The sequence below is a fragment of the Leucopleurus acutus genome (genome assembly GCF_964270905.1).
Source record: "Leucopleurus acutus genome assembly, chromosome: 13".
Lineage (NCBI taxonomy): Eukaryota > Metazoa > Chordata > Mammalia > Artiodactyla > Delphinidae > Leucopleurus > Leucopleurus acutus.
In genome coordinates, this window is record NC_139155.1 from 73538213 (window position 1) to 73563669 (window position 25457).

The 25457-nt window shown below is 43.1% G+C and overlaps 1 protein-coding gene across 1 annotated transcript in view; it reads left to right on the forward strand.

Annotated features, from left to right (window-relative positions):
* SPPL3 (signal peptide peptidase like 3) overlaps positions 1 to 21210 on the forward strand; it is a 49352-nt gene extending 28142 nt beyond the window's left edge. Inside the window, exons 2-10 of the mRNA XM_082853510.1 lie at positions 2348 to 2436; positions 9348 to 9467; positions 10241 to 10319; positions 11237 to 11349; positions 15391 to 15497; positions 15980 to 16143; positions 16892 to 17091; positions 18147 to 18256; positions 19211 to 21210. Of these exons, the coding sequence (XP_082709636.1) occupies positions 2358 to 2436; positions 9348 to 9467; positions 10241 to 10319; positions 11237 to 11349; positions 15391 to 15497; positions 15980 to 16143; positions 16892 to 17091; positions 18147 to 18256; positions 19211 to 19282 (1044 nt within the window). The 5' untranslated portion in view covers positions 2348 to 2357 and the 3' untranslated portion in view covers positions 19283 to 21210. The remainder of the gene's footprint in view (positions 1 to 2347; positions 2437 to 9347; positions 9468 to 10240; positions 10320 to 11236; positions 11350 to 15390; positions 15498 to 15979; positions 16144 to 16891; positions 17092 to 18146; positions 18257 to 19210) is intronic.
* Positions 21211 to 25457: the final 4247 nt, after the last annotated feature.

The window sequence follows — 25457 nt, forward strand, 5'->3', positions numbered from 1 at the left end:
AATATTAAAAAAACAAACAACCCAATCCAAAAATGGGCGGAAGACCTAAATAGACATTTCTCCAAAGAGAGGACATACAGCTGGCCAAGAAGCACATGAAAAACTGCTCAACATCACTAATTATTAGAGAAATGTAAATCAAAACTAAAATGAGGTATCACCTCACACCAGTTAGAATGGGCATCATCAGAAAATTTACAAACAACAAATGCTGGAGAGGGTGTGGAGGAGAAAAGGGAACCCTCTTGCACTGTTGGTGGGAATGTAAATTGATACAGCCACTATGGAGAACAGTACGGAGGTTGCTTAAAAAACTAAAAACAGAATTACCATATGACCCAGCAATCCCGCTACTGGGCACATACCCTGAGAAAACCATAATTCAAAGAGACACATGCACCCCTATGTTCATTGCTGCGCTATTTACAATAGCCAGGTCATGGAAGCAACCTAAATGCCGATCGACAGACGAATGGATAAAGAAGTTGTGGTACAATATACAGTCGAATATTACTCAGCCATAAAAAGGAATGAAATTGGGTCATTTGTAGAGACGTGGATGAATCTAGAGACTGTCATACAGAGTGAAGTAAGTCAGAAAGAGGAAAACAAATATCGTATATTAACATATATATGTGGAACCTAGAAAAATGGTACAGATGAATTGGTTTGCAGGGCAGAAATAGAGACGCAGATGTAGAGGACAAACGTATGGACACCAAGGGGGGAAAGCAGCAGGGGGTGGGTGTGGTGGTATGCTGAATTGGGAGATTGGGATTGACATGTATACACTGATGTGTATAAAATGAATGACTAATGAGAACCTGCTGTATAAAAAAGTAAGTAAAATAAAATACAAAAAAAGAAAAGCAAGATGCAGAAAATGTGAATAGTATGACCCTGTTTTTGTAAAACAACAATAAAAATACTTCATGTACATGTATATATGTGTAAAAAACAAAAAAAAGAACTTTTCATGTGCTCATTGGCTATTTGTTTATCTTCTTTGGAGAAATATTTATTCAGAGTCTGCCCACTTTTTAATTGGGTTGTCTTTTTTTAATTGAATTGGAGGAATTCTTTCTGTATTCTAAATGTAAGGCCCTTATCAGATACATAATAGCACGTATTTTCTCCCATCCTTTGGGGTTGTGTTTTCATTTTTTTGAAAGTGTTCTTTGCAGCACACAAGGTTTTAATTTTGATGAAGTCCAGTTTATCAAATTTTCACTTGTGTGTTTGGTGTCATATGTAAGAATCCACTGCCAAATCCAAGGTCACAAAGATTTTGTCTAAAGTTTTATAGTTTTAGCTCTCCAATTATTTAAATTTAAATTAATTAAAATGAAATAAAATGTAGAATTCAGTTCCTCAGTTGTGCTCCCACATTTCAAGTGTTCACGTGGCTAATATCTACCAAATAAGTCAGTGCAGGTACAGAACATTTCCACCATCACAGGAAGTTCTTTTGGACGCACAAACACTTTAAAGGAACGCAGTAGTAGAAAGTGAGCTAAGGACTTGAACAGTTAGTTCACAGAAAGAGAAATGGGCAAGCTCAGGTACATAAAATTGTTTAATAGTTAAAGAATTCTAAATTAGGACAGAGACAGCATTTTTAGTCCCCCAGATTGACTGTGTCTACTCCCTTCAGGTCTTGACTCAGAAATCACACCAGTGCGGCCTTCCCTTGCCTACCCTGTTTAAAATTTCAGATCTACCCTCTCCATTTCCTGCCTTTTCTCCCTAGCTCTTACCATTAGCTTACCCTATATTTAACACTTTTCTTGTTTATTGTCAGTTTCCCCCCTCTTCGAATGTAAAATCCATGAGAGCCTATTTTACTCACTATTGTCTCTCCAATACCTTGGATATTCCCAGATATGGCAAAAACTCAAATCCATCTTGTTGAATGAGAGCTGGCAATGTGTAGAGAAACAAGTGCTCTTATACACTGTTCTCAGAGAGTGAATTGGTCCACCCTTTTTGGAAGCAATTGTGTGGTATGTAAAAGTCTCAAAATTGTGCTTGCCTTTTGACCCAATATTTCTCCTTCTAGGTACTTAGCATAAGGAAGTAATTAAAGCTGTACACAGAGATATGGCTGGAATATTCAGCCACAATGGAATGCTTTTACCTGCAGTCAGGAAAACTCTTGAACTGACACTGTAAGGAATGTAGATTGTTTTTTTAAATGTGGCATCAAGAAGTGTTTTGCAGAGCTGTTCAAAACAGATCTTCCTTTCTTTCCTAATGCTTTAGCATTTAAAAGTATGTCTCATTACTGACTTTTCTGGTCTGCTTCTTAAGTAAAACTAAAACTTACTTATACAATTTTTTCCCACAGGTCCCTTAATATGGACTTTGAAAATCAAGATAAGGAGAAAGACAGTAACAGTTCTTCTGGGTCTTTCAATGGCAACAGCACCAATAATAGTAAGGCATTTTATGACAATTAGCTTTCTACATGTAGTTGTCTTAATTTGATTTTTTCTGTAACCCCAGTAGATAATTTACTGGGTTCAAGGATTATGTTTGGTATAATAATAAAATTAAATCTGTATGGTATAATTTGTTAAAGTCTTATGTTCTGAACTTGAATTATGGATTTCTTGTGTACTGCTTTTAATTCATGCCTAAAAGCTTGCTGCCAAGATTCTTTTTTTTTTTTTTTTTTTTTTTTGCGGTACGCGGGCCTCTCACTGTTGTGGCCTCTCCCACTGCGGAGCGCAGGCTCAGCGGCCATGGCTCACAGGTCCAAGCCGCTCCGCGGCATGTGGGATCCTCCCGGAACGGGGCACGAACCCGTGTCCCCTGCATCGGCAGGCAGACTCTCAACCACTGTGTCACCAGGGAAGCCCTATTTTCTTTTTTACTTTATTTATTGTTTTTGGCTGCATTGGGTCTTCGTTGCTGTGTGCAGGCTTTCTCTCGTTGTGGCGAGCAGGGGCTACTCTTTGTTGCGGTGCGCGGGCTTCTCATTGCGGTGGCTTCTCTTGTTGCGGAGCGTGGGCTCTAGGCACGCAGGCTTCAGTAGTTGTGGCTCACGGGCTCTAGAGCACAGGCTCAGTAGTTGTGGCACACGGGCTTAGGTGCTCTGTGGCATGTGGGATCTTCCCGGGCCAGGGCTTGAACCCGTGTCCCCTGCATTGGCAGGCAGATTCCCAACCACTGCGCCACCAGGGAAGCCCTCTTTATTTTCTTAAAGACGAACAGGATAGATGGGTATCTGCCTGCTTATAACTTCATTTAAATCCTTTGGTGAGGTTGATAATTTTGTAGGTGTTGATCATAAATTCATTTAGTGATTCTTAAAGATAGCTACTTGAAGTACTTGTAAAACTATTGTATCTTTTCTGATACTTAAGATTTTAAAGAATGTTTGCTTTGAAAAAACAGAAGTGTGCTATATGGCAAGTATTCAGCAGCATTATTCATCATAGCCAAAAAGTAGAAGCAACTGAAAGATCAATAAACTAGTTAATGGATAAACAAAAGATGGTATGTCCATACAATGGAATACTATTCAGCATTAAAAAAAGTTAATTACTGAAATATGCTCCAACATAGATGAACCTCAGAACACTGTTAAGGGCTTCCCTGGTGGCGCAGTGGTTAAGAATCCGCCTGCCAACGCAGGGGACACAGGTTCGAGCCCTGGTCCGGGAAGATCCCACGTGCCGCGGAGCAACTAAGTCTGCGAGCAACAACTACTGAAGCCTGTGTGCCTAGAGCCCGTGCTCTGAGATGAGAAGCCACCACGATGAGAAGACCACGCACCGCAACTAGAGAAAGCCCACACGCAGCAGCAAACACCCAATGCAACCAAAAATAAAATAAATTAATTTTTAAAAAAATTGTTAAGTAGGGCTTCCCTGGTGGCGCAGTGGTTAAGAATCCACCTGCCAATGCACGGGACATGGGTTCGAGCCCTGGTCCAGGAAGACCCCACATGCTGCAGAGCAACTAAGCCCGTGTGCCACAACTACTGAGCCTGCGGTCTAAAGTCTGTGAGCCACAACTACTGAGCCCACGTGCCACAACTAATGAAGCCCGTGCGCCTAGAGCCCGTGCTCCACAACAAGAGAAGCCACCGCAATGAGAGACCTGTGCAGTGCCGCAACTAGAAAAAAGAAAGCCCGCGTGCAGCAACAAAGACCCAACGCAGCCAAAAATAACTAACTAAATAAATTAAGTAAAAAAAAATTAAGTAAAAATAGTCAGATAGAAAAACTACATATTGTATGAGTCCATTTATATGAAATTTCCAAAAAGGCAACTATATAGAGACAGAAAACAGATTCGTGGTTGCTTGGGGCAAGGGATGGGAAGGAGAATTAACAGTAAACTGGCATGAGGGATCTTCTTGAGGTGATGAAGACATTCTAAAACTAGATTATAGTGATGGTTTCACACTTGGTAAACTTACAAAAAAAAAGTATTGAATTACACACTTAAACTGGGTAAATTTTATGGTATGTAAATTGTACTAGAAAATTGGTAATGCTTATTATAGAAAGAGAACTGAATTTAGAAGTAAGGAGACTTGATTTGATAATACTAAGAGATTGATATTGGGTACCTACCATGCGCTTGGCATTTATTAGATATTTTGAAAGATGCGAAAGTACAAGAGCTGGTACTCAAGCTGTCACGCAGGCAGTGTGGCCAAAATACTTCCCAAGGTGTTAATAAAGTGCTAAGACAGAGCAAATACCACTTTCCACACTATACCTAGAGCAGGTACTTTTTCTTATGGACCCTTACCATAGCCTCAGAATCTACTATCAATAGATCAGAGTAAGCACCAGAGGGAAGTCATTTTGACATCCATGTACAAAGAGAAAAAAGAGAAAGGCAAGCCAAAGTGAGCAACAGTGGGTCAACTTAGTAAGGGACTCTCCTGGAGAAAGTGAATTTGACATGAAACAGTGAACTTGGATTGCTGGAGAAGTTCCTCCAGGTGGAAAGAGCATATAATACAGGCACAGAGGAGGAGAATAAGCGTGACTTGTAGGACAAATCAAGGTCACTGCCTAATAGGGAGGAAAGACTGGAGATCTAACATAAAGTTTAATAGAATATTGATGGAGGATCTTAGAAACTAAATTGAAAAGAGATCACTTAATATCTATTTCATTTTCTACCCCATCAACTAAATTATACTTGCCCAATTTTCCCTGAGTTAAATGTGTTTCATTGTCCCCAGCAATGTAAAGTGGGCATGACAAATACAGTAAGTAGAATCATTTAAATATAATGAGCCTTTTCTTAAACTTATGACACACACACACAAAAACTTATGACACAGATCCTTATATTAAGTAAAATACCATACGAGTAACTTCACAGGAACCAGGTAAAACCCAGTGTCAGTATCCAATTTTAGGGTTAAATTATTACATAGCAGCTTACCTTCTATCAATAGTTTAAACCAAATCACTACATACACTTGAAACTCCTTTAAATTCCTGTTATATAGCATATATACAAATGATGTACTTAAACCAGATTACAAATCTGTTGTGCATTGCATCACATAAACCTAAAAGAAATCAATAGTATGTATCTAAGTACCATTTTATCCTCAAATAAATGGTTAAGTCAGTCCTTGCAGTGGAAGGAATTTACCTGGTAACATCAGTTTTGTATTTCTCATTGTTAATCAGCATCTAAAGAGTAGTTGGTGGTCGTTTACTGGTAATTTCCTTGAATCTACCTCTTGTGTTGTGCTAAAATTATCCTCAACAAAAGTTATTTCTTCAGTGCCTAATCTGGGCCATGGATACCAAAGAGGATAAGCACAGACCAGGACAGAATGCAGTCCACTTCCACATAATCACGAAAAACATAATGAAAGAAATGGCCATTGCAGAGAAGGCCAGTACTTGATTATGGGACATGGTATCATTCCAGTTTGAAGGGGTGGCATGGAAAACGGGATGCAGTTATCAAAAATCAAAGAAATAATAATAGCCAGAAAAATGAACAGAAACATGAGATGGCGTAGGTGCTGAGGAGATTGAAATGCTTAACAATGAAGATTAACAAGAAGAATTGGGGGGAGTTCTAAGAAAAGGAGGGTATGACTTTAGTGTTAAGATTTTGCCAAGTGTTACAAACTAATTAATGAAGAAGAAAGTAGATAGATGTTTTTTAAAAGTTGCAGTTGCCTACTCCCAAAATACGAATCAAGGAATTTGTGAAAAAGACATGAAAATTAGTGAACTACAGCTATGTATAACAGCGTGGATGTTTCTAACAATGTTGAGTGAAAGAAGCCAGACACAAAAAAATACATACTACATAATTCAGTGTATATAGTAAGTTCAGGAAACAGGCAAAATAAATATTAGTATTTTAGGATGCATGCTTGGTAGAAAACAAAGCAAATAAAAAGTACCGTAAAAGCCAGGATATAATAGTAGTTCCCTTTGGGGGAAAGAGAAAGAGCAGTGATTGGGAGGGACACAAGAAAGACTTTTGGCCTTGGCAAGTTCTCTTTCTTGACCTGGGTGGTATTAGCCATGTGATGATTCAGTGAACTCTACATCTTTGTTTCATGTACTTTTCTGTATGTGTGTATGTTTTACAGTAAAGACGGTTAGAAAGTGGAGGGGAGGGAGTTCCTTCCAGGTCCTCTCTGATTTTCCCTAACCTTGTTCTAACTCCCATCTTGTCCCTGAATCTGCCCCAGGAAACCTATATAGAAATTTTCCCCTTCTGGCACACCACTCCTTCATCTAATTAGCATTAAGAGGGTTTAAACAACAACAACAAAAACAACCCCCCCCCCACCTCCAATTATCTGATACCTTGAAGTTCTTTACTAGGCTTCCCCTATAATTTATTTGAACTGTGAAGACTGATGGAGATGTACAGTTGAATTCTCTTCATTAATAGAGAAACACATCTTAATAGAGAAACACATCTTAATCTCCCCACCTAGACTGCAAACCCCATAAGCTCTGGAAATGAGTTTTAAAAAAAACATCCTTGCTTCTCTCCTGGAGGTGCAAAATCAGTAACTTTCATAAACAGTTATCAGTACTACATTGCTGTATTGCTCTGCAACCTGTTCACTAAATACAAAAAATAATGTCTCTGTACATAATTTTTAATTCCCTCATCATGCCTATTCCTTACGTTGATTTTCCCTTTAAAGGTAAAGCCACTGCAGTTGAGTAAGTCTGCCCAATTATGGCTGCTCTCTTTTGCTTTTGCTCTGTTTTGTTTTGTCACTGGAGTTTGGCTAAAATTTCTAATTAATTAGCTCCTTCCCCTTCAGGACCATTATTTCCCGACCTTTAGGAAGTGCAGTATTAAAGTTGTGTACATTATTTTTGGTAACATATTGTAAGCAACTAAAGGAGCTTCACTTGCCCTGTGAAATTGCTGTTTGATAGACTCTCTTGGGCAGTCCTTCTGTAAAACTAATGGAAATAACGTCTAATACTTACTGGTTTAAAATCTGTGCTTTCAAAAAACAAAAATCTGTGCAGTCTATCTAATATTCTAGAAAGATTCTTTGTATTGTTTCGCATTTTAATTTCCGACTGAACTCGTAAAATTTAGATTGATTATAAACAAATACTTCTCATATGCCTGCCTTAGTAAACAGTCTTTGTTCTAGCCAGTCATTTGATTTTTTTCTTCTCATATTTTAAACCAGTATAATTAATCTGTAGACTATATGATGCTTTGTTTTACAGAAGGAGGGGGGTGTGGGTGTGTATTTTCAGATTTATAGATTTTTTAAAAAAGATTTGTTTCTTATATAACAAATAATCATTTATTTGAGAAAACATTATTTTCTGTTGTGAAAGGCATCTGAAATCTAGCTTCCTCAAGTAGTTCTTTGAACTATTGTAGAGCACTCAAATAAAAAAAACTAGGTGAAATTTAGTTAGAGATTTCATAGAGTTTTGCCTTACAAATGCCCATAAGATACTTTAAGATATGCGCCCCCCCCCACCAAAAAAAAAAAAAACCTATCCATGGGCCAAGATGAATGGGTTTGACTGCAGTTCAGGTCAGACTCTTCACCAGATCATTTCTGTTTGTCTTGACACATGGCTCACTCTTCTGAAATTGAATTGCCCTATTCCTTAGTGAATTATTTGACTCATCTACCTAGCCAATAAGAAGCAATTTTGTTTTTAGAAATATTTAATATTCATTTCACAAAAATCCCTAAATAGCTTTCTTGAGGACAGGTAAATTTGAATACTGATGAGCAGTTTTTGTTTTTAATTTATTTATTAATTTTTGGCTGCATTGGGTCTTCGTTGATGTGCGCAGGCTTTCTCTAGCTGTGGCGAGCAGGGACTATTCTTCGTTTCAGTGCGCGGGCCTCTCATTGTGGTGGCTTCTCTTGTTGGGAAGCATGGGCCCTAAGCGTGCAGGCTTCAGTAGTTGTGGCACGTGGGCTCAGTAGCTGTGGCTCACAGGCTCTAGGGTGCAGGCTCAGTAGTTGTGGTGCACGGTCTTAGTTGCTCCGCGGCATGTGGGATCTTCCCGGACCAGAGCTCGAACCCGTGTCCCCTGCACCGGCAGGTGGATTCTTCACCACTGTGCCACCAGGGAAGCCCCCAAAATAAAATCTTGTGGGGAGTTTTTCCTGGACCTACTAACCCTTGAGATTTCAGTTTAGTTGGCTCTGGGGTTGGGCCCGGGCACTGTGATTTTTTTAAAGCTGTCCAGGTGATTCTAATGAGCAGCCAAGACTTGAGAACCACTGTGCTAAATCCTGCTCTATCCCAAGAGCTTCTGGTTCCCCCATTTATCTCCTATTTACTCTTTAAAATGTTCCCACAAAGAAATGTTTTTGATTTACTGTTTCCAGATATATCTTGTTCTCCCCCCCTCCCCCACCAAAGTCAGTCCTCAACTATTAGCAACAATGGGAAAGAATGAACATGAGTACATTAAATCCACAGATGATGAGAAATTATTTTAGTCAGGGGGTTTAAACCACCTCTTTTACCAAACCTATATATACAGGACCACAGATGTACTCAAATTGACTAAAATGAATTTTTACTGCCTCTTAATGTTCTTGTTTGCTGTTTGTTTGTTTTGGCACCCTGTCATCCAGATGGTAGCACCAGGAGGTAGTAAGTCAATTCAACAAGTATTTCTTGGGCACCTACTATAATAAAGGCACTATGAGGACAGCAAGGAGCTCACAGTCTTCACTGGGAAGGAGAGAATCCAAGGGCCTAGATAATCTATATTTTATATACTAATCCCTAGAACTGTCTGCATTTTATGAGTTAATGTATCTGAAGTACATGGGTACAGTGTCTATTAGGTAAGTCGTTGATATGTCCCTTTTTCTCTTTCAGGTATCCAAACTATTGACTCTACCCAGGCCCTGTTCCTTCCAATTGGAGCATCTGTCTCTCTCCTAGTAATGTTCTTCTTCTTTGACTCAGTTCAAGTAGTTTTTACAATATGTACAGCAGGTAAATGAGTTCCTCTATCTGATCTTAACAGTAAGCTGAAAGGAAATTTTTAAAACTTTTTTAAAATCATCATTCAAAAATTAAGATTTATACACTGCACCGTGCAAGTTTTTCTTCATAAGTCTGGCTTTTTCTCCCCCAACTCCTCCTTGAACCACTTGATACCTGTATCATCAGTTCAGTCCTGCAAGATACTTGATACCTGTATCATCCATTCAGACCTGCCAACCCAATCTGAATGAAAGGCCAGGGGTTGAAAACTCATGAGCTTTGTGGCACCAGAGCAGAATTGCTTTGGCTGTGGCTCCTTGTCTGCTAGGTTACCAGAAAGTCCAGTTTGGCAGAGTAGTCGTTGGCAACCCCTACCCATGTTTCTGCCCATAGAAACACTCATAGCTAATCACAGCAATTCGACTGTCAGCTATCTGATCAGTTTTCAAGCTGAGCGACGATGGACATGTGTGAAACATCAAAATGCTAGACTTGTTAGATCATACCCTGGCCCGCTGTTTATCATTTCTTGCTGAGATAGGTGAGAAAGAGAAAACCTACCAATGCTACCCCTACTTCAAATCAGGTAATCTTTCTTTGAGAGGTTGTCTGTGTGGTGCTAAAGAAAGATACTTTTCTTCTCTAGTTAATTAATACTATTGTATGCACTTGTCGAGAAAAGTATTCTGGGCAATGATTGTTTCCATAAGTCATGCCATTTTTCTTATGCTTAGTAAAATAATAAACAACAAAAAAATTAACCATACGTTTTCTTTCTCTAGTTCTTGCAACGATAGCTTTTGCTTTTCTTCTTCTCCCGATGTGCCAGTATTTAACAAGACCCTGTTCACCTCAGAACAAGTAAGGACTTGGGATTTTCCTCTAAATTGTAAACTTGTATATGTATGTTTTTGTCTCATACTTGATAGCAGTATTAGGGGTCTAAATTTTTGGTATTGACTGAAGCACACAAATGCCAGAAGACTGGAAAGTGAAATGTTTGATTTTTTTTAAACTGTAAGATAGTACTTCTTTTTGCACCTTTTCGTAGCAGAGGAAATATAAACAAATCTTAGGAAGTCAGAGTCACTGTAATATGCTTCCTTGCTTTGATTATATTGAAAGATGAGTTTTCTTTTGAAGCAACGTTTTCATTCCTTTACTAGTTAATGGAATATGAAAATAGTGCTTGACTCAAACATTCTTTGCCTTTCGTCTTTGATGACCTAGAATATATACCAGCCACTTGGGTTTAATCCCAGTGTTCACACTTTAACTCCTAAAGCCGTTGCTCCACGGAAACAAAATGCTGTGCTAATGGAGAATGCTGTATGCACTTAGGAAATCAGTCACTTGGGGCGGCTGATTTTCCCAGGAATTAGTGATAACCATAGATGTACCATCTTAATTTTATTCATCTTTGCTTAATGAATTGAATTGTTGACTTTCTTCATTTTGTTTTCCTCATAAGAATTAGAATTTCCCCTACATTTAGATTTTCTAAAGATATTATCACTTTAAACTTCTCAATACCCATCCCATGTTGATAACTTGGGATAAAAAGTACATTATCTAATGGATGCAGAAGTATAATTCCTTTGAACTTTCTGTAGTTTTTTCCAGAGAGATTTGGGTATTTTGGGTTTCTGGGTATCTAGGTATTGCCTACTATTTTAATCTGGCCATCACAAATTCTGATAATGAAGAACCAAAGGAGAGTTTGATTATTGAATATAATTTATTGTCCATTAGTCCAATACATGTTGTGTGTTTTCCAGGATTTCCTTTGGTTGTTGTGGGCGTTTCACTGCTGCTGAATTACTATCATTCTCTCTGTCTGTCATGCTCGTCCTCATCTGGGTTCTCACTGGCCATTGGCTTCTCATGGATGGTAAGTAACTACTATGTGACAAGTTGAAATTTTAATATCATTTATGGTTAAATTTGTCCTCTCTTCCTCTACTTTCTGTGTTTTAGTAGTGGTACCTCTGATTACCATGAAAATTAGGTGTCCACAGATGGCGTTATGTATCAGATTTTTCATTATTTTTACCTACATTCTTAAGATCTTTTTTAATAACAGCTTTTGGGGATGTAATTCACATACCATACAATTTACCTATTTAAAGTGTACAATTCGGGGGACTTCCCTGGTGGTGCAGTGGTTAAGAATCCGCCTGCCAATGCAGGGGACTCCGGTTCGAGCCCTGGTCCAGGAAGATCCCACATGTCATGGAGCAGCGAAGCCCGCGAGCCACAGCTACTGAAGCCCGTGTGCCTAGAGGCCGTGCTCTGCAACAAAGAGAAGCCACCATAGTGAGAAGCCTGCACGCCGCAACGAAGAGTAGCTCCCACTCACTGCAACTTGAGAAAGCCTGCATGCAGCAATGAAGACCCAGTGCAGCCAAAATTAATTAATTAACTTATTTTAAAAAATGAAGTGTACGATTCGGTGGTTTTTAGCATATTTGCAGAGTTGTGCAACCTACACTACAATCAGTTTGGGGATTTTTTTGTTTTTTTAATTTTTTTTTTTTCTATTTTTGGTTGCGTTGGGTCTTCGTTGCTGAGCAGGGGCTGGTCTTCGTTGCTGAGTGGGGGCTTCTCTTCATTGCAGTGCGCAGGCTTCTCATTGCGGTGGCTTCCCTTGTTGCAGAACACAGGCTCTAGGCACGTGGGCTTCAGTAGTTGTGGCACGTGGGCTCAGTAGTTGTGGCTCATGGGCTCTAGAGCACAGGCTAAGTAGTTGTGGCGCACGGGCTTAGTTGCTCCGCGGCATGTGGGATCTTCCTGGACCAGGGCTCAAACCCGTGTCCCGTGCATTGGCAGGTGGCTTCTTAACCACTGTGCCCCCAGGGAAGTCCCCGGTTTGTTTTGTTGTTTGTTTGTTTTTTAAATGTATTTCGGTTGCGCTCGGTCTTAGTTGCGGCTCACTGGCGCCTCAGTTGTGGCATGTGAACTCTTAGTTGCGGCATGCATGTGGGATATAGTTGAACCTGGGCCCCCTACATTGGGAACACGGAGTCTTATCCTCTGCGCCACCAGAGAGGTCCCCTACAATCAGTTTTAGAGCATCTTCACATCCACCCTCCAAAACCCACACCCAGTAGCAGTCACTTCCCCATTCCCCCCACCCCAGCCCCGGGCATCCACTAATCTACTTTCTATCTCTGTGAATTTGCCTCTTGTGGACATTTTGCATAAATAAAATTACATATGACCTTTTGTGTCTGCCTTCTTTCACTCAGCATAATGTTTTCAAGGTTCATCCATGTTGTAACTTGTATCAGTACTCCATTCCTTCTTATGGCCAAATACTGTTTAATTGTATAGATGCATTAATTTTATTTATCCATTCATCAGTTGTTTCCACTTTTTTGGCTATTGTGAATAATGCTACTGTGAAAACTGGAATGCAAATTTTTGTGTAGACTATACTTTCTTAATATAAATGGAATTATACTGTAATATAATATCCATATTATATATAAATATATGTGGAATATATAATGTATGTCATATGTTGTATATGATAGAGATTTCTTTTGTGTAATAATATAAATACATGTCTATATCATTTTATAAAGGTACTAATAGCTAACATTTATTGAGTGCTTTTTATGCACTGGGCACTCTGCTGGGTGTTTGACATGGACTTTCTCATGTAATCCTGAATACAGCTCTTTGAAGTAGGTACTAGTATTGTTCTTATTTTACAGAAGAGGAAACAGGTTCTGAGAAGTGACTAACCACAGTCACAGAACTCCTGTGTATATTTCATACGTACTATCAAAACATCTTGATAGTTGTTTTGATAGAAGGACATTTCTCAAAGTCCGCCATTATTCTTCTGCTCTCTCCCTTAAGACATTGTTAGACTTTTATTTAAGACCCTGTAACCATCTCCACCTCTTTTTTCATTCAGTCCTTATTACTTCTCTTATTTTCATAGTTTGCTTTACTAATCTCATGAAATTTTATCTAACTGCTCTGCTCCACAAAGTCTGTTCACCTTTTCCTTTTTTGGTGTTTCAGAAGGGAAGGAAGCTGAAACACAAAAGTCAATTTTATACTGTTTGTAACACTATCTAAAGAATTTTTTTAAGGGAGGAATTTGGAAAGCAGAGATTATGGGTATGGATCACACTTTTTCCTGTTACCCCTGCAACCATGAGGCTAATCCAGACCTTGGAACGGAGCTCTTTGGAGGCAGTGCCACATCTGAGGGGCTCCTCTCCTCTCCAGGCACTGTGTCCCTGGCAGCTCTGAGGACGGCTCAGCTACAGTGGTGCTGTCATTGAGTGTTCAGGGAGGCTCCCCAAACCCTTACTGGCCTTAACTTTTATATCGTTTTCTGTCATTGTTGCTACTTCCCAATATCTACTTGTCCAAGGATCTCTTACCAGTTTACACTAGTTACATTGCCCTTGTGACCAAGCTTAGTTTTCCCTCAAAAAAAACAAAAAATGGAGAGAGTCTTTGAGCTTTTTAGTTGTTTGTTTCTCAGATTGGTATTTGATGTGTGTTTGACTTGTTTTCTGCTATTAACAGAAAAGATAGCTTTCTAGCACGTGACTGTAACATTCTGAAATATATTCTTCTGAAAACAGAATGATAAATGTGGTTATTTTAAAGGGCGAGGCATGAAGTATGTTTTCAGAGTTATACCAAGAAGCATTAATATTAAGAAAGTACTTCAGAGTTTTTTGAACTAAATCTATAATTTTTTATCTACTCAGTTTCATCTTACAAATTAATCTTTTAAATTTGGGAAGACTTGAAAGAATTTGACCAGTAAGTGGTGTGGTATGTTTGCAAAAGCTGATGAATGAAGAAAAAGAGGCAAACTGGATGAATAGTTGAGCGTGTGTTTCAGGGATGTGACATGGCTGGTGGCACTGTTCAGTTGGGGGTGGGAGTGATTCTCATTCAACATGCTTGTATTAAGAACCTTCTCTGAAGTAGTCAGATGGTATGCATGCTGCCTCTTCAAGCATGGAGTACGGTGGGGAGACTTGGTGGGCATGATTGGAAAGAGGTTATCGCTCAACTTAGAGAGAAGGAGTAGGTGGAGGCATAGGAGCAAAAGAAGAGGCTTGAGGCCAAGCGCGTGTGGTGCAGCGCCATTCTGTGTGAGTTATGCCTTTACAGTCGGACTTGATTCTTCAGAGAGTAGGGGACCTTGTGATTTAAGGCAGGGAATGATGTGAACTGATTTTTGACAATGGCAGTGAAGAGTAAGTGGGGGGGAGAGACAGAAAATGGGAAAGGATACACACATCACACTAGGAAGTATGGGAATCATGACCGAGGTGTGCCGTGACAGTCAAGAGGAGCACCCCAGGTAGTTGCAGCCTGAGTGTGCGTGATGAAGGTTACGATAAGATGAAAAGGAACCCAGAGTTTCTTGTTTGGAAGATTAGGGATAGAATGACATTGTGTGGAGTCATGGAGAATCCTGTCATTGAGCAGTTCTGAGTTGTTGTGTTTAGTTTAGACCCAGGTGGGGAGGATGAGCATAAAATGAGTGGCTGGAACAGTGTCCTTAAGTAAGTGAAAAAGATGTGATCCAGGGTGTGCATTGGCTTTAAAGGAGCAAGGGCGATGCATCTGAAGTAATGGGGGGAGGCAGGAGATGAGAGCTGGGAGGCCGGAACTGAGCTTGGCTTAGAGCTTTAGCATTCAGAACAGTCCCCTGGGTCTTAGTTGAGCACCATCTATAGCATGAGAAAAGGGATTTCCCCAAATACGAGCAGGTCACAGTTGGCTGATGGTGGGCACTTTGCACTAGTAAGGTGTAAACATCTTAGACTGGGGTTTAGGGCTGCCTGATTTTTTGAGGGACTTACAAACTCTGTTAGGTTTATGAGCTGAATAGCTTGTGGAGAGAAGCTGAGCCTGTGCTCCACACTGACTGCTGTCTCCTCCCCAGCCCTGGCCATGGGTCTCTGTGTCGCTATGATCGCCTTCGTCCGCCTGCCCAGCCTCAAGGTCTCCTGCCTGCTTCTCTCAGGGCTTTTAATCTACGATGTCTTTTGGGTGAGTGTCTGTTTCCCCAAAGCTGCTGCTCTCCTTTGTGTTTAATTGGAACGTTCACTCCGGAAAATTTTTAACTCTAAATATCCAAAGTCTGCTTGCCAGAGTACCTCCTGTCTGAGACCACTCCGGCCTGCACTGTACCTGTTAAAAGGTGAGCAGGCAGCTTTCCGTGCCTGTGTTTGTCGAGACTCGTTACCATAGAGAGTACACGTGTGACTCTCGGGGTGGAAAAGGGAGCAGGCAGGCTAGGTTCTCTGCCCTGGAGCACTGGCAGCTCTGCTGTAAGGGCTTCCTCTGTGGGTGTGGAGAGAAAAAATCTGCACGTACACACAGGAGCAAAGATTTTCTTTCTCCTCAAAGCGTGCCGTCTAAAAAGCTTGATGATGCAGTACTGAGACTCTGCTCTTAAGAACAAAGAGGGCTGGTGCTGAGATCGGGGTGCTTCCAGCTCCCTCTGGTAAAGGTGACTCTCCCCTCGGCAGGTGTTTTTCTCTGCCTACATCTTTAATAGCAACGTCATGGTGAAGGTGGCCACACAGCCGGCTGACAATCCCCTTGACGTTCTATCCCGGAAGCTCCACTTGGGGCCCAATGTTGGGCGCGATGTTCCTCGCCTATCTCTGCCTGGAAAACTGGTCTTCCCCAGGTAAGACTGGCGTGTCGGCTTCATCTCATGATGGTGAGGACACTGCCTTCCTCTGCCCCTCTGTTCCCCAGTTTGTCTGTCTTTGTCATCAGCATTCTGATGCTGGACTGGAAAAGGGTTGTGAATCATCTCCATTTTACAAATGGGGTCAAGAATACTGACTTAACTTGCAAAGACTGATCATTAAGTGATACAGGTGCAGCTTTTTAATATTGAATAATGTTATCAAACAACTCTATGTTACCCCTGTTACCATAGTTTAAAGTTGGCTAGAGGGAATTAACGGGAGAATCTGGATCTTCTTTACTTCTAAGACATTTGTAAAAATGTCTTAATGCTAAAATTATACAGTTCCTGGAACTATAATCTTGGAAAAATTAATGTGCTGCTTTAATCTTCCATGTCTGGTAGTAGTAGGTGCTTATTTGAAGTCTTAGCAGTGAATGTGTGACACATAGTGAGCTGCTTGACATTTCTAGAGGTGGCAGCGCTCAAGCAGATGGCTCCAGCAGTCACTTAGGCGGTGCTCTCCCGAAGCACTTAGGGTGGGGCTGAAGACCTCAATCGCCAGTACTCTTGTGGCTCTTAATCTCTGAACTCTTAAAAACTAGTGTTGTTAAACCCATAGAGATTGCCATCTACCGTTCAGATAAGTTCTTTGACTTCTTAGAAAGTGAACAGACTTTGCGCAGGAGGAGAAGTGGGGTTGTAGAAGGCGGCACCCCTGACATGTGACACTACGTTCCAGCTCCACTGGCAGTCACTTCTCTATGTTGGGCATTGGAGACATCGTGATGCCTGGACTCCTGTTGTGCTTTGTCCTTCGTTACGACAACTACAAAAAGCAAGCCAACGGTGACTCCTGCAGTGCCTCTGGACCCGCCAACATCTCCGGACGCATGCAGAAGGTTTCCTACTTTCACTGCACCCTCATTGGATACTTCGTAGGTAAGAGAACCAGAGAGACTGCATGCAGTCCCCTCTCTGGCTGTCCTCCAACCCCTGGAATTAAATCAGGTCTTCTAGCTGCAGATGCTAGATGAAAGGAAAGCAGTGACTCTGGTTGCTGTTATAAACAACCACAAAGGAAAAAAACTGACCCACGAGATGAAAGATGCTCTATGTGTTGGCCAGCAGCCTAGTTCCCTATCCAATAATATGTTTGAAGAACATTGCAGGAAAAGTGTGGTCAGGCCTCAAAGTTGAGAAGACCTACCACACGATGAAATCTTCGGCTTGAGTTTAACGAATGTCATGTTTATTTCCTACTTTATTAGATACTTCCTTTCATCTGCTCTAACATTTCCATCACCTCTGACCTCGGACTCTCCCTCGGCCAGCTTTTCTCTAGCCAGCTCTGATTCGGGCAGACAGGAAGAGACGGTTGTAATTGGGCTAGTAACCTGTTTGTACTCCAATAGCTACGACAGTGAACGGAAAGGAGCACCTTTCTTGCCTCTGTGCCTCCTACTGAAGGAGCACCTCATAGTCCACGGTGCTCTCATAGGTGTGGGTTCATTGCCACTCCACTCCACTGGCTCTGAGGGGGGCAGGGCAACTGTGGTATCCCCATTAGACGGATGAGCAGGCTGAGGCTCAAGGCGTGAAAGGCCTTAGCCGAGGTTATATGGCTGTCATAAGCAGCAGAGTTGAAACTTGAACCCAGGTCTCTGCCTCCAAGTCTGTCATCATATACCACAGGAGACAGAGGGAGACCAGGCACACTCAGGGCTGAAATGAGGCCTGGAACCAGGGACCTGGGCATGGAGTGGGACTTGGGCTACTCACAGGTCCTTAGAATTCTACGCTTTTAAAAGCTGTGCTGCTCCCTGTTTCTTTACCTGCTCAAGCTGGGCATTTCACTCCCCACCATTGGATGGAATGTGTCACATTACAGCTGTACAATCTCAGGACTGTGCCAAGCAGCAGCCAGGTAACAGCGGCTCTCCTCTCTCGGGGCTGTCCCCTTGGAGTTATTCACGAATGTTTCTGTCTCCCGGCAGGTCTACTCACTGCTACTGTGGCGTCTCGAATTCACCGAGCAGCCCAGCCCGCCCTTCTCTATTTGGTGCCATTTACCTTATTGCCACTCCTCACGATGGCCTATTTAAAGGTGAGAGAGGCAGTTATAAACCAGTGAAAGCAATAACATGGCATTGACCCTGGACTTGGGTATGTATTCTTCTCGCTGGAGGTGGTTCTGCTTAAGACCCTAAGCTCTTGATCTTGAGAGCGGGATCTTTTTGTTTTTGTTGTTTGGGGAGGATTTTGTTTGTTTGCCTGCTTTTTTTTGCTAACCTGATATTAGCAACCTCTTCCAGGTTCTTACAGCCATTGGCTGACAATACTCATGAGTAGACCCCTTACCACCTGGTCATGGATTAATTAACTGAAATCCCTAAAGCCCCGCTACAGAGACTTCCTGCTTCTCTTAAAAAACAGCACCCTGGGGCCTCCCTGGTGGCGCAGTGGTTGAGAGTCCGCCTGCCGATGCAGGGGACATGGGTTCATGCCCCGGTCCGGGAAGATCCCACGTGCCGCGGAGCATCTGGGCCCGTGAGCCATGGCCACTGGGCCTGCACGTCTGGAGCCTGTGCTTCGCAACGGGAGAGGCCACAACAGTGAGAGGCCCGCGTACCGCAAAAAAAAAGCACCCTGTTGCCACCTAATAGCCCTTTAATACTCTGCATTAAAGTTTGGAAATAATTAAGAAATGCATTATAAAAACTAAGGGCATTATCTGATTTACAAGATTTATATTATCATCCACATTTTACAGATGACGAAACAGGCACAGAGGTTCATTATCTTGCCTAGATCATCTGAATCATAAGTGATAAACTGCCACCAGGGCGGAGTTGGTAAAAGCCCTTGCCCACTCAAGGGCCTAAGAGCCCTTCTAGGGGCTCTTCAAAGAGTGAGGGGTTACTTTTCAGTGAGTAAAATTGGAATGTTCTTTGATTCTCCACAGAAGCAATCTGATCTGAGATCAGGAGTCAGAAAGGACTTGAAGGTATGTATGCCTCGAGTTGAAATCTGTGACTTAGTTAAGTTCCTTCTTTCCCAGGGTGACCTACGGCGGATGTGGTCTGAGCCATTCCACTCCAAGTCCAGCAGCTCCCGATTCCTGGAAGTATGATGGATCGCAGAGAGCGACCAGAATGGCCTCTCAGTCCTTTTCTGTCCACGTGTGGTTTTGTTTCCTCTTAGAGCTGGCCTGGTACTCGGAGATCTACCTGTCTAAGGACTGCCATGTGACCGGATTATGCATTTGCAGGAGTGAGGTGCTGGAGCCTGCGTGGTTCCTTCTCTTCCTGCCGTTGGAGAGGTGGAGCCCCTCCTGAAGTGACAGGCCTTCCCCAGCACTCCTCCCTCCCCCGTTTTTATGGATCTGCACCAGACTGTTAACCTTTGGGGGACGGAGATGTGACTGTTTAAACTGACAAGGGCAAGGAGTTGTTCTATACCTTTGAACACTAAAAGGATGAAAAACATTAGCGAACTGGTTTCCTCAGTGAACCCTCAAGAACTTTTGGGACCAGTTTCCTATGGGGGACTCAGTTTCAGAGAACTGAGACAGAAACTCTTCTGTCATTATATTCTTCTTTCCGTTTTTTGGATTTATTAAATATTTTCTGTGGTGTGAAGTGACTTATTAAATCCACAGACACTGAGTGACTTCTTACAACATACACATAAGAATTTGTTGTAATGAGTTCACGTCCACCCAGATGTTGTGTTGGCAGTGAACGAGGGCACGGTTTTTATACATGCATACACACACATGCACATGGATATATATGAATAAACAAAAATTAAAACCTGCTAAGATCATGCTGTATAGCAGACAGGGGCTTGCTGTAATTTTTAGCATGTAGAGCAGTTCACTCTGGCTTCCTTGTATATGGATAAGCGGCTGTCTTTCCCTCCACAACTGAACGTGCAGTTAAAAAACAGTATAGTATTTGTACTGATATACTCATGGACTTTAGGGGATGCTCATTTGGTTTTTGATCAGTGTAGCAAATTAGGGATGAAAAGTAAAAACTTTTTGGCCCTTTTTTCATTTTTACAGGCTTTTCCCTTGCAGGGTTTTTGATAGTTTCTTCTTGAACCAGTGCATGTATTATAGCAGCAGGTGTCTTTGTGCTTTCTGATCATAGTAATGTACTACTTGTAAATACATTTTTCTATTTTCTATTTTTTTGTATTTTTTTTTTGGCATTTTGTTTCATTGGTGTGCTGTATTTTCCATGCCCTCACTCCTTTAAGAAAAAAAAAGGAAAAAAGCAACACGATCCTGTCCTTGCTGTTGTGATTATAGTCTTGGTTTACCTGTTGTGACAACTGGGTTTTGGGGACAAATGTCAAAACACCCCCGGAGATGGGCCCTACGTTCCAGGAATTGTGGCAAGAATGAGCTGCTGTGACCCTTAAATCTGCCTGTGTGCTGTGGCCTTGGCTGGAGACCCAGTGTCCCAGCAGTGCCTAGTGGAAGTGGTGTCCACAGCCTGAGGGGAAATTGCCCGTTGTTTGGAGGCAGAGAGAAGCCGGGGATTGGCCTGCCCACCTGAGAGCAGGGGTTGGAGAAGGGCCCATGTTTCCCGGGCTCTCCCTTAAGCAGATGACCTGTGTATAAACTGGGGCGCTGTGGGCCCCATGGCTGGAGGTCGCGGTGGGTGGCACTCACAGGTGGTGCACGTGGCGGTAAGGATGGTGCGCTCCTCCGTCATGTCTTCAGATCCTGCTGAAGCCTGTATGTTTTTTGTTGTTTTGTTGGTTTTTTTTTTTTTTTTTTTAAATAAATGACTCCTTTCTAGCCTTTGTTACCTCATCTTCACTTTTGGTTGTTGGTACCAAATGGAGCTCCCGTCCCCTCCCACCTGCTCTGCCTGTTCAGGAGACTGACTTCAGGAAGCCCCTGTCTGTCTCCAGATGGGGTCCCCTGCAGCTCTGGTTCAGCCTACAAACGTCAGAGAACGGAGGCTTCTGCTGTCCACAGAACTCAAAACAGCCTCTGGGTTTAGTGAAGACCAGAAGTACACCCATATACTCTCTGCTGAGCAGCTGTACTTCTTTCTTAGCCCTCAAGGATGCTAATGGCTGCTTAAACAGGGAGCAGAGCAGGAGGTGGGGGGAATCTTCCAGAATGACTGATTAACGGCAAGTGCCAATAATAGTTAAAAATAATATCCTGGCAGTTTGTCACTGTAATTTTTCTAACTTTTCATTACAAAACTAAATTCCAGACAGAAAAAATGTAAATTTTTGTCATTGCTTTTGTGCAGGTTTCGGGGGAAAATACCCATACAGGACTCCTGAATATAATTTGGATTCCAGTTGTAGTCTTCAGAGCCCTTGAAACTTCGGCAGAGTAACTGCAAATGTTCCTTTTGTTTTAAATTAAACACAGGAGACATGCTAGAATTAGCCCGGTTCTGGAAGTGTTAGGCTCTTCTAACGGGGAGAGGTTGAGGGTGGGGTGTGCAGTTAAAGCACATGCTCTCAGTTTCTCCTACAGCCTCCCTCTCTCCCCTGCTTCATATACTTATGTCCTGGTCTTATTTTTCCTGGTTTCTCAGATACTGAGTTTTGGGGTTTTGTATCTAAGAAGTTTCTTGCATTAGGCAAGGCATGTTGACAAAGTTCCAGCATGGACCCCCTTCCTCCCTCCCTCCCTGGTCTGGGGATCTTCTTCCCCCAAAGAGTCTGCATGTTGGAACTCTCACTTTTTCACAGTAACTTTCTTCTTTCTAATTTGAGCTAATGGAGATATGGCAGCAAAGTTTATCCAAAGCCTAGCACATTCCATGACTGTTATTACCACTTATGCCTTTTCTGAATAAGACAGCTGCACAGCTCCCTGTGTAGGAACAGTTCAAACTGAAACTGGGGGGGGGGGGGGCTTTGCAGGGGGCTGGGGGGCGGTAGGCTACTATCTGAATTGCCTTTGTAACATGCCAACACAGGCCTTGGTTAAGCAGGTAAGTTATGTTACCCACAAGAAAAACAAAAGGACTAGTTCTCTGTAAGAATGGAGGGAAGGGAGTTTTGCCAATGAAGTGTTAAAAATAGAATCTGCCGAGTCTGCATAGCAGCTCTCACACTACTGCTGACCAGATCCAGTGTTGTATGTAGACATTTGTGTTTTGTAAAGCCTAACATTTATGTCAGAGCCTTGGAATGTAGCAGTTTTGTACATATGTGAATGTCAACTGTGTAATTCTTCTCCACAGAGACAGGTCAGACAGCACAGGATCAGAAGGAAACCAGCCCATTCTGCTTCTGGTCTTCCAGTGCATACTGGCCTGGACAACCTCCTTCCTTCACTCAATCCCATTTTTTTGGCAATTTCCGTCACTGAAATCAAGAACAAGGGCTCCTAACACAGGTGTCAACCTTGCTACAGGAGTTTGTACTGAAGAGCTGCAAATCTAGTAGTAAAACTCGGGCCCTCCCCTCTTCTCAGAGGGATAAGCCAGGTAAGAGGGGTTCTTTTGGGTTCTTTTAATCCAGAAATTATTTCTATTCCTATGCAATTCACAGACTGCTTTCTACCTGCAAGCCTCTTAACTTCTTCAGGTTCGGAATCCAGCTTCTCGTGTACGGAGCCTCTCCCAGGACAGTATTTTTCCCAGTCCTTCTTTTGACTGTGGCAAGCCATAATTTGTTTCCTCCCCAAGCTTTTCCTTGGAATTCAAAGCCCTTTGCCATCCATTTGAGGTAATTCAGTCATGTTTCACTTAAACTGTGTTAGTCACTGGGTGCTCCTTCAACAGAACCAGACATCCCGATCCCTACCCTCGTGGTCTAACGCAGGCCTTGCTTCAACTTGCTTGATGTGTGGGGAAAGTGGGGTGGCAAGCATCCCCCGCTACGAGGTTACTCAGCGGCACAGCACAGAGCTGCAGTCATAGCTTTCTGTGCTCGAATCTGGGCTTAGCTGTAAATGGCAAAGGCGTGGCTGGGAATGCTGATTCACAGGGCTGGGCGCGCCTGGCCAAGAGAAGGTTGGAAGCAGGGTTGTAAGTGCTCTTTTTTCCTGTACCATTGGTGCAGGTGAAGCCCAGTGCTCCTGAGGGACACAGGCCAGTGCTGAGCCAAACGCATCCCTGACAGCTGAAGGCAGCAGCAAGTGCAGTCCGGAAGTCTCACTACTTAGAGCCAGCAGTTGGCTAGCAGGCGCTTTATCTCAGTGTCCTGCGGTCCTTTGTGGAAATTCTAACTTCATGCGGTGCTCTTTAGCAGTGATCCCTTTGCTGTGATGTAGAGCTCTTAGATATTTGGTTATTGAAGATTCACGTGGAAGGCTCAGGCTTAGTTATGGTTTCTTTCATTTGGATTCTGCCTAGTCAAAATTCTTAAGTTCCAAAAAGTTGGTCCCCTGTTGGGTGGAACCTGTAAAACCTGCCACTGGTTCGCAGGTGAACAGAAGCTCTGAGGGGTCCTGAAATAGGGGAGCCCCTGGGCTTCCTCCAGCGCCCACTGCGTCCTAGGGTTCTCACTAGACCCCAGGAAGACAGAGGAGTGGGAAGCCTGTTAGGGAGAGGAAACACGGGTTGGAACTGAGAGTCGGGAGGTCTGCCAGGCAGTGGGCCGCAGACTTCTGCCTTGTGAGGAATGAAAGACAGGAAGTGGGTGTCCAGAGGACAAAGGCGGAGGGCAGCAAGGTGGCCGCCTGCCAGCATTCCAGCCTCAGGATTCTGGGGGCCAGTCCTCTGCCTTGCCACAGACTTGCTCCTGCAGGCAGGTTGCACGTCAGCTTTCTAACGAGAGTTCACTCAGCCTGCTGGATCTTCCTGGGTGCGGCAAGCTCATGCACCTAACTTCTAGTAGTTGAACCTTTTCCATTGGAGACAGTGGATTTCTTCCCACTTTCGGTCAGTGTTGTAGCTTGATTATTTTAGGTTTTTTCCCCGGGTATACAGTAGCCATGCCCAGCTATGCAGGCTTACAAGGGGAGGGCAGAATCCTGGCTTCAAAGAGGAGATTGAGGACTTGGTAGTTCAGGGAGGAGCAGCCCAGCCTTGGCCTCTGAGATGACGAAGCGCTCTGCAGATGAGTCATGGTCTTGCCAGCTGGACAGTGGTGGAAACAGTGCTGCGCTCCCCAACGCTGTCAGCAGGTCGGGCCCCGGCCCCGGCCAGAGCTCTGTGAATGGAGAAACACCCTAACACACCCTGCTACCACCTCCCATTGCCCTGGCCCGTTCAGCAGCCACTGGTGTTTTCGGGGCCTGCGCCATTGGATGTCACCTACTACTGGGTCTCCCTGCCTCCATCTGGCCTTCACCTTGGTCTTCACTGAGCTGTTTTGCCAATAGGCCTTCCCGTGAGAGCCGCCCCGGGCTAGGGTGGGGTGGGAAGAACAGACAGAACTTGGTGCCACATTGGATGCAGAATGTGGCGATTAGAAGATGACTCTGGCTTCTGACCTGAACAATTAAGTGCCAAAACTGAGGTAAGGAAAAGAGAGTGAGTCCTGTTCTAGCCAGTAGAGTAAAGCTAAAAAGTTGGGATGAAAGCATAGAAATGGTATTTAAAGCCTTAGGGAATATACAAGCTGTTCTCAACAGTGAGAGGTAGGAGAATGGCTCCCACAAGGTGCTGTGCGTCGAGGCACCCGCCAGCACACATCCCTCACAGCCACATGGGGCCTTGCTTCGGTGACAGAGTCCCTCTGAGCCTTAGTTTCCCGATCTGGAATGGGAATAAAGGTGCGCCTTACTTAAAGTATTAAGTGAATATTAGGCACTGTTCAGGTTTACTGAGTTTTCGTGTACTCCACAATTTACCAGTCTTCATGGGGTTAAAATACAATTAAAAACAACAGACTTAAACAGATACACACACTTTCTTTATTCAAATGACCACAGCTTCTGTAATACTTCCAGTTCATCACTGAGGAAACTGGTTATCCTTCCAATGTTGAGGGGTGAAGGCTCTTCAGTCCTAGTCTAGGCTTTCAAAATTGAGTGGCTGCTGGATAGATAATAGGGTCTCTACCATCATCCTAGGCCAGTCCAGGATCTTGACATTTTCCTGGACACGCTGAAGGACTTGGCACAAGGAGTGTGGGGGATGAGTGAGCCTGAGTAGAGGTGGTCCAGGTCTGCGTGTCCTAGGATGTCTGGGCAGTCCCTCTGCTGCCACGGCTCCTCTGGGGAAGGGCCCAGCCGGTCACCCTGGTCAGGTTTCAGGAGTGACCCTTAGGAGCCATTCCTTAGGAGGTCAGCTTAGGCCTTAATCATTTTGCAGCCCAGTCCGAGCAGAAGGCTCGCAACAGAAGCATGAAGTGTCCTGGCTACAGAACAC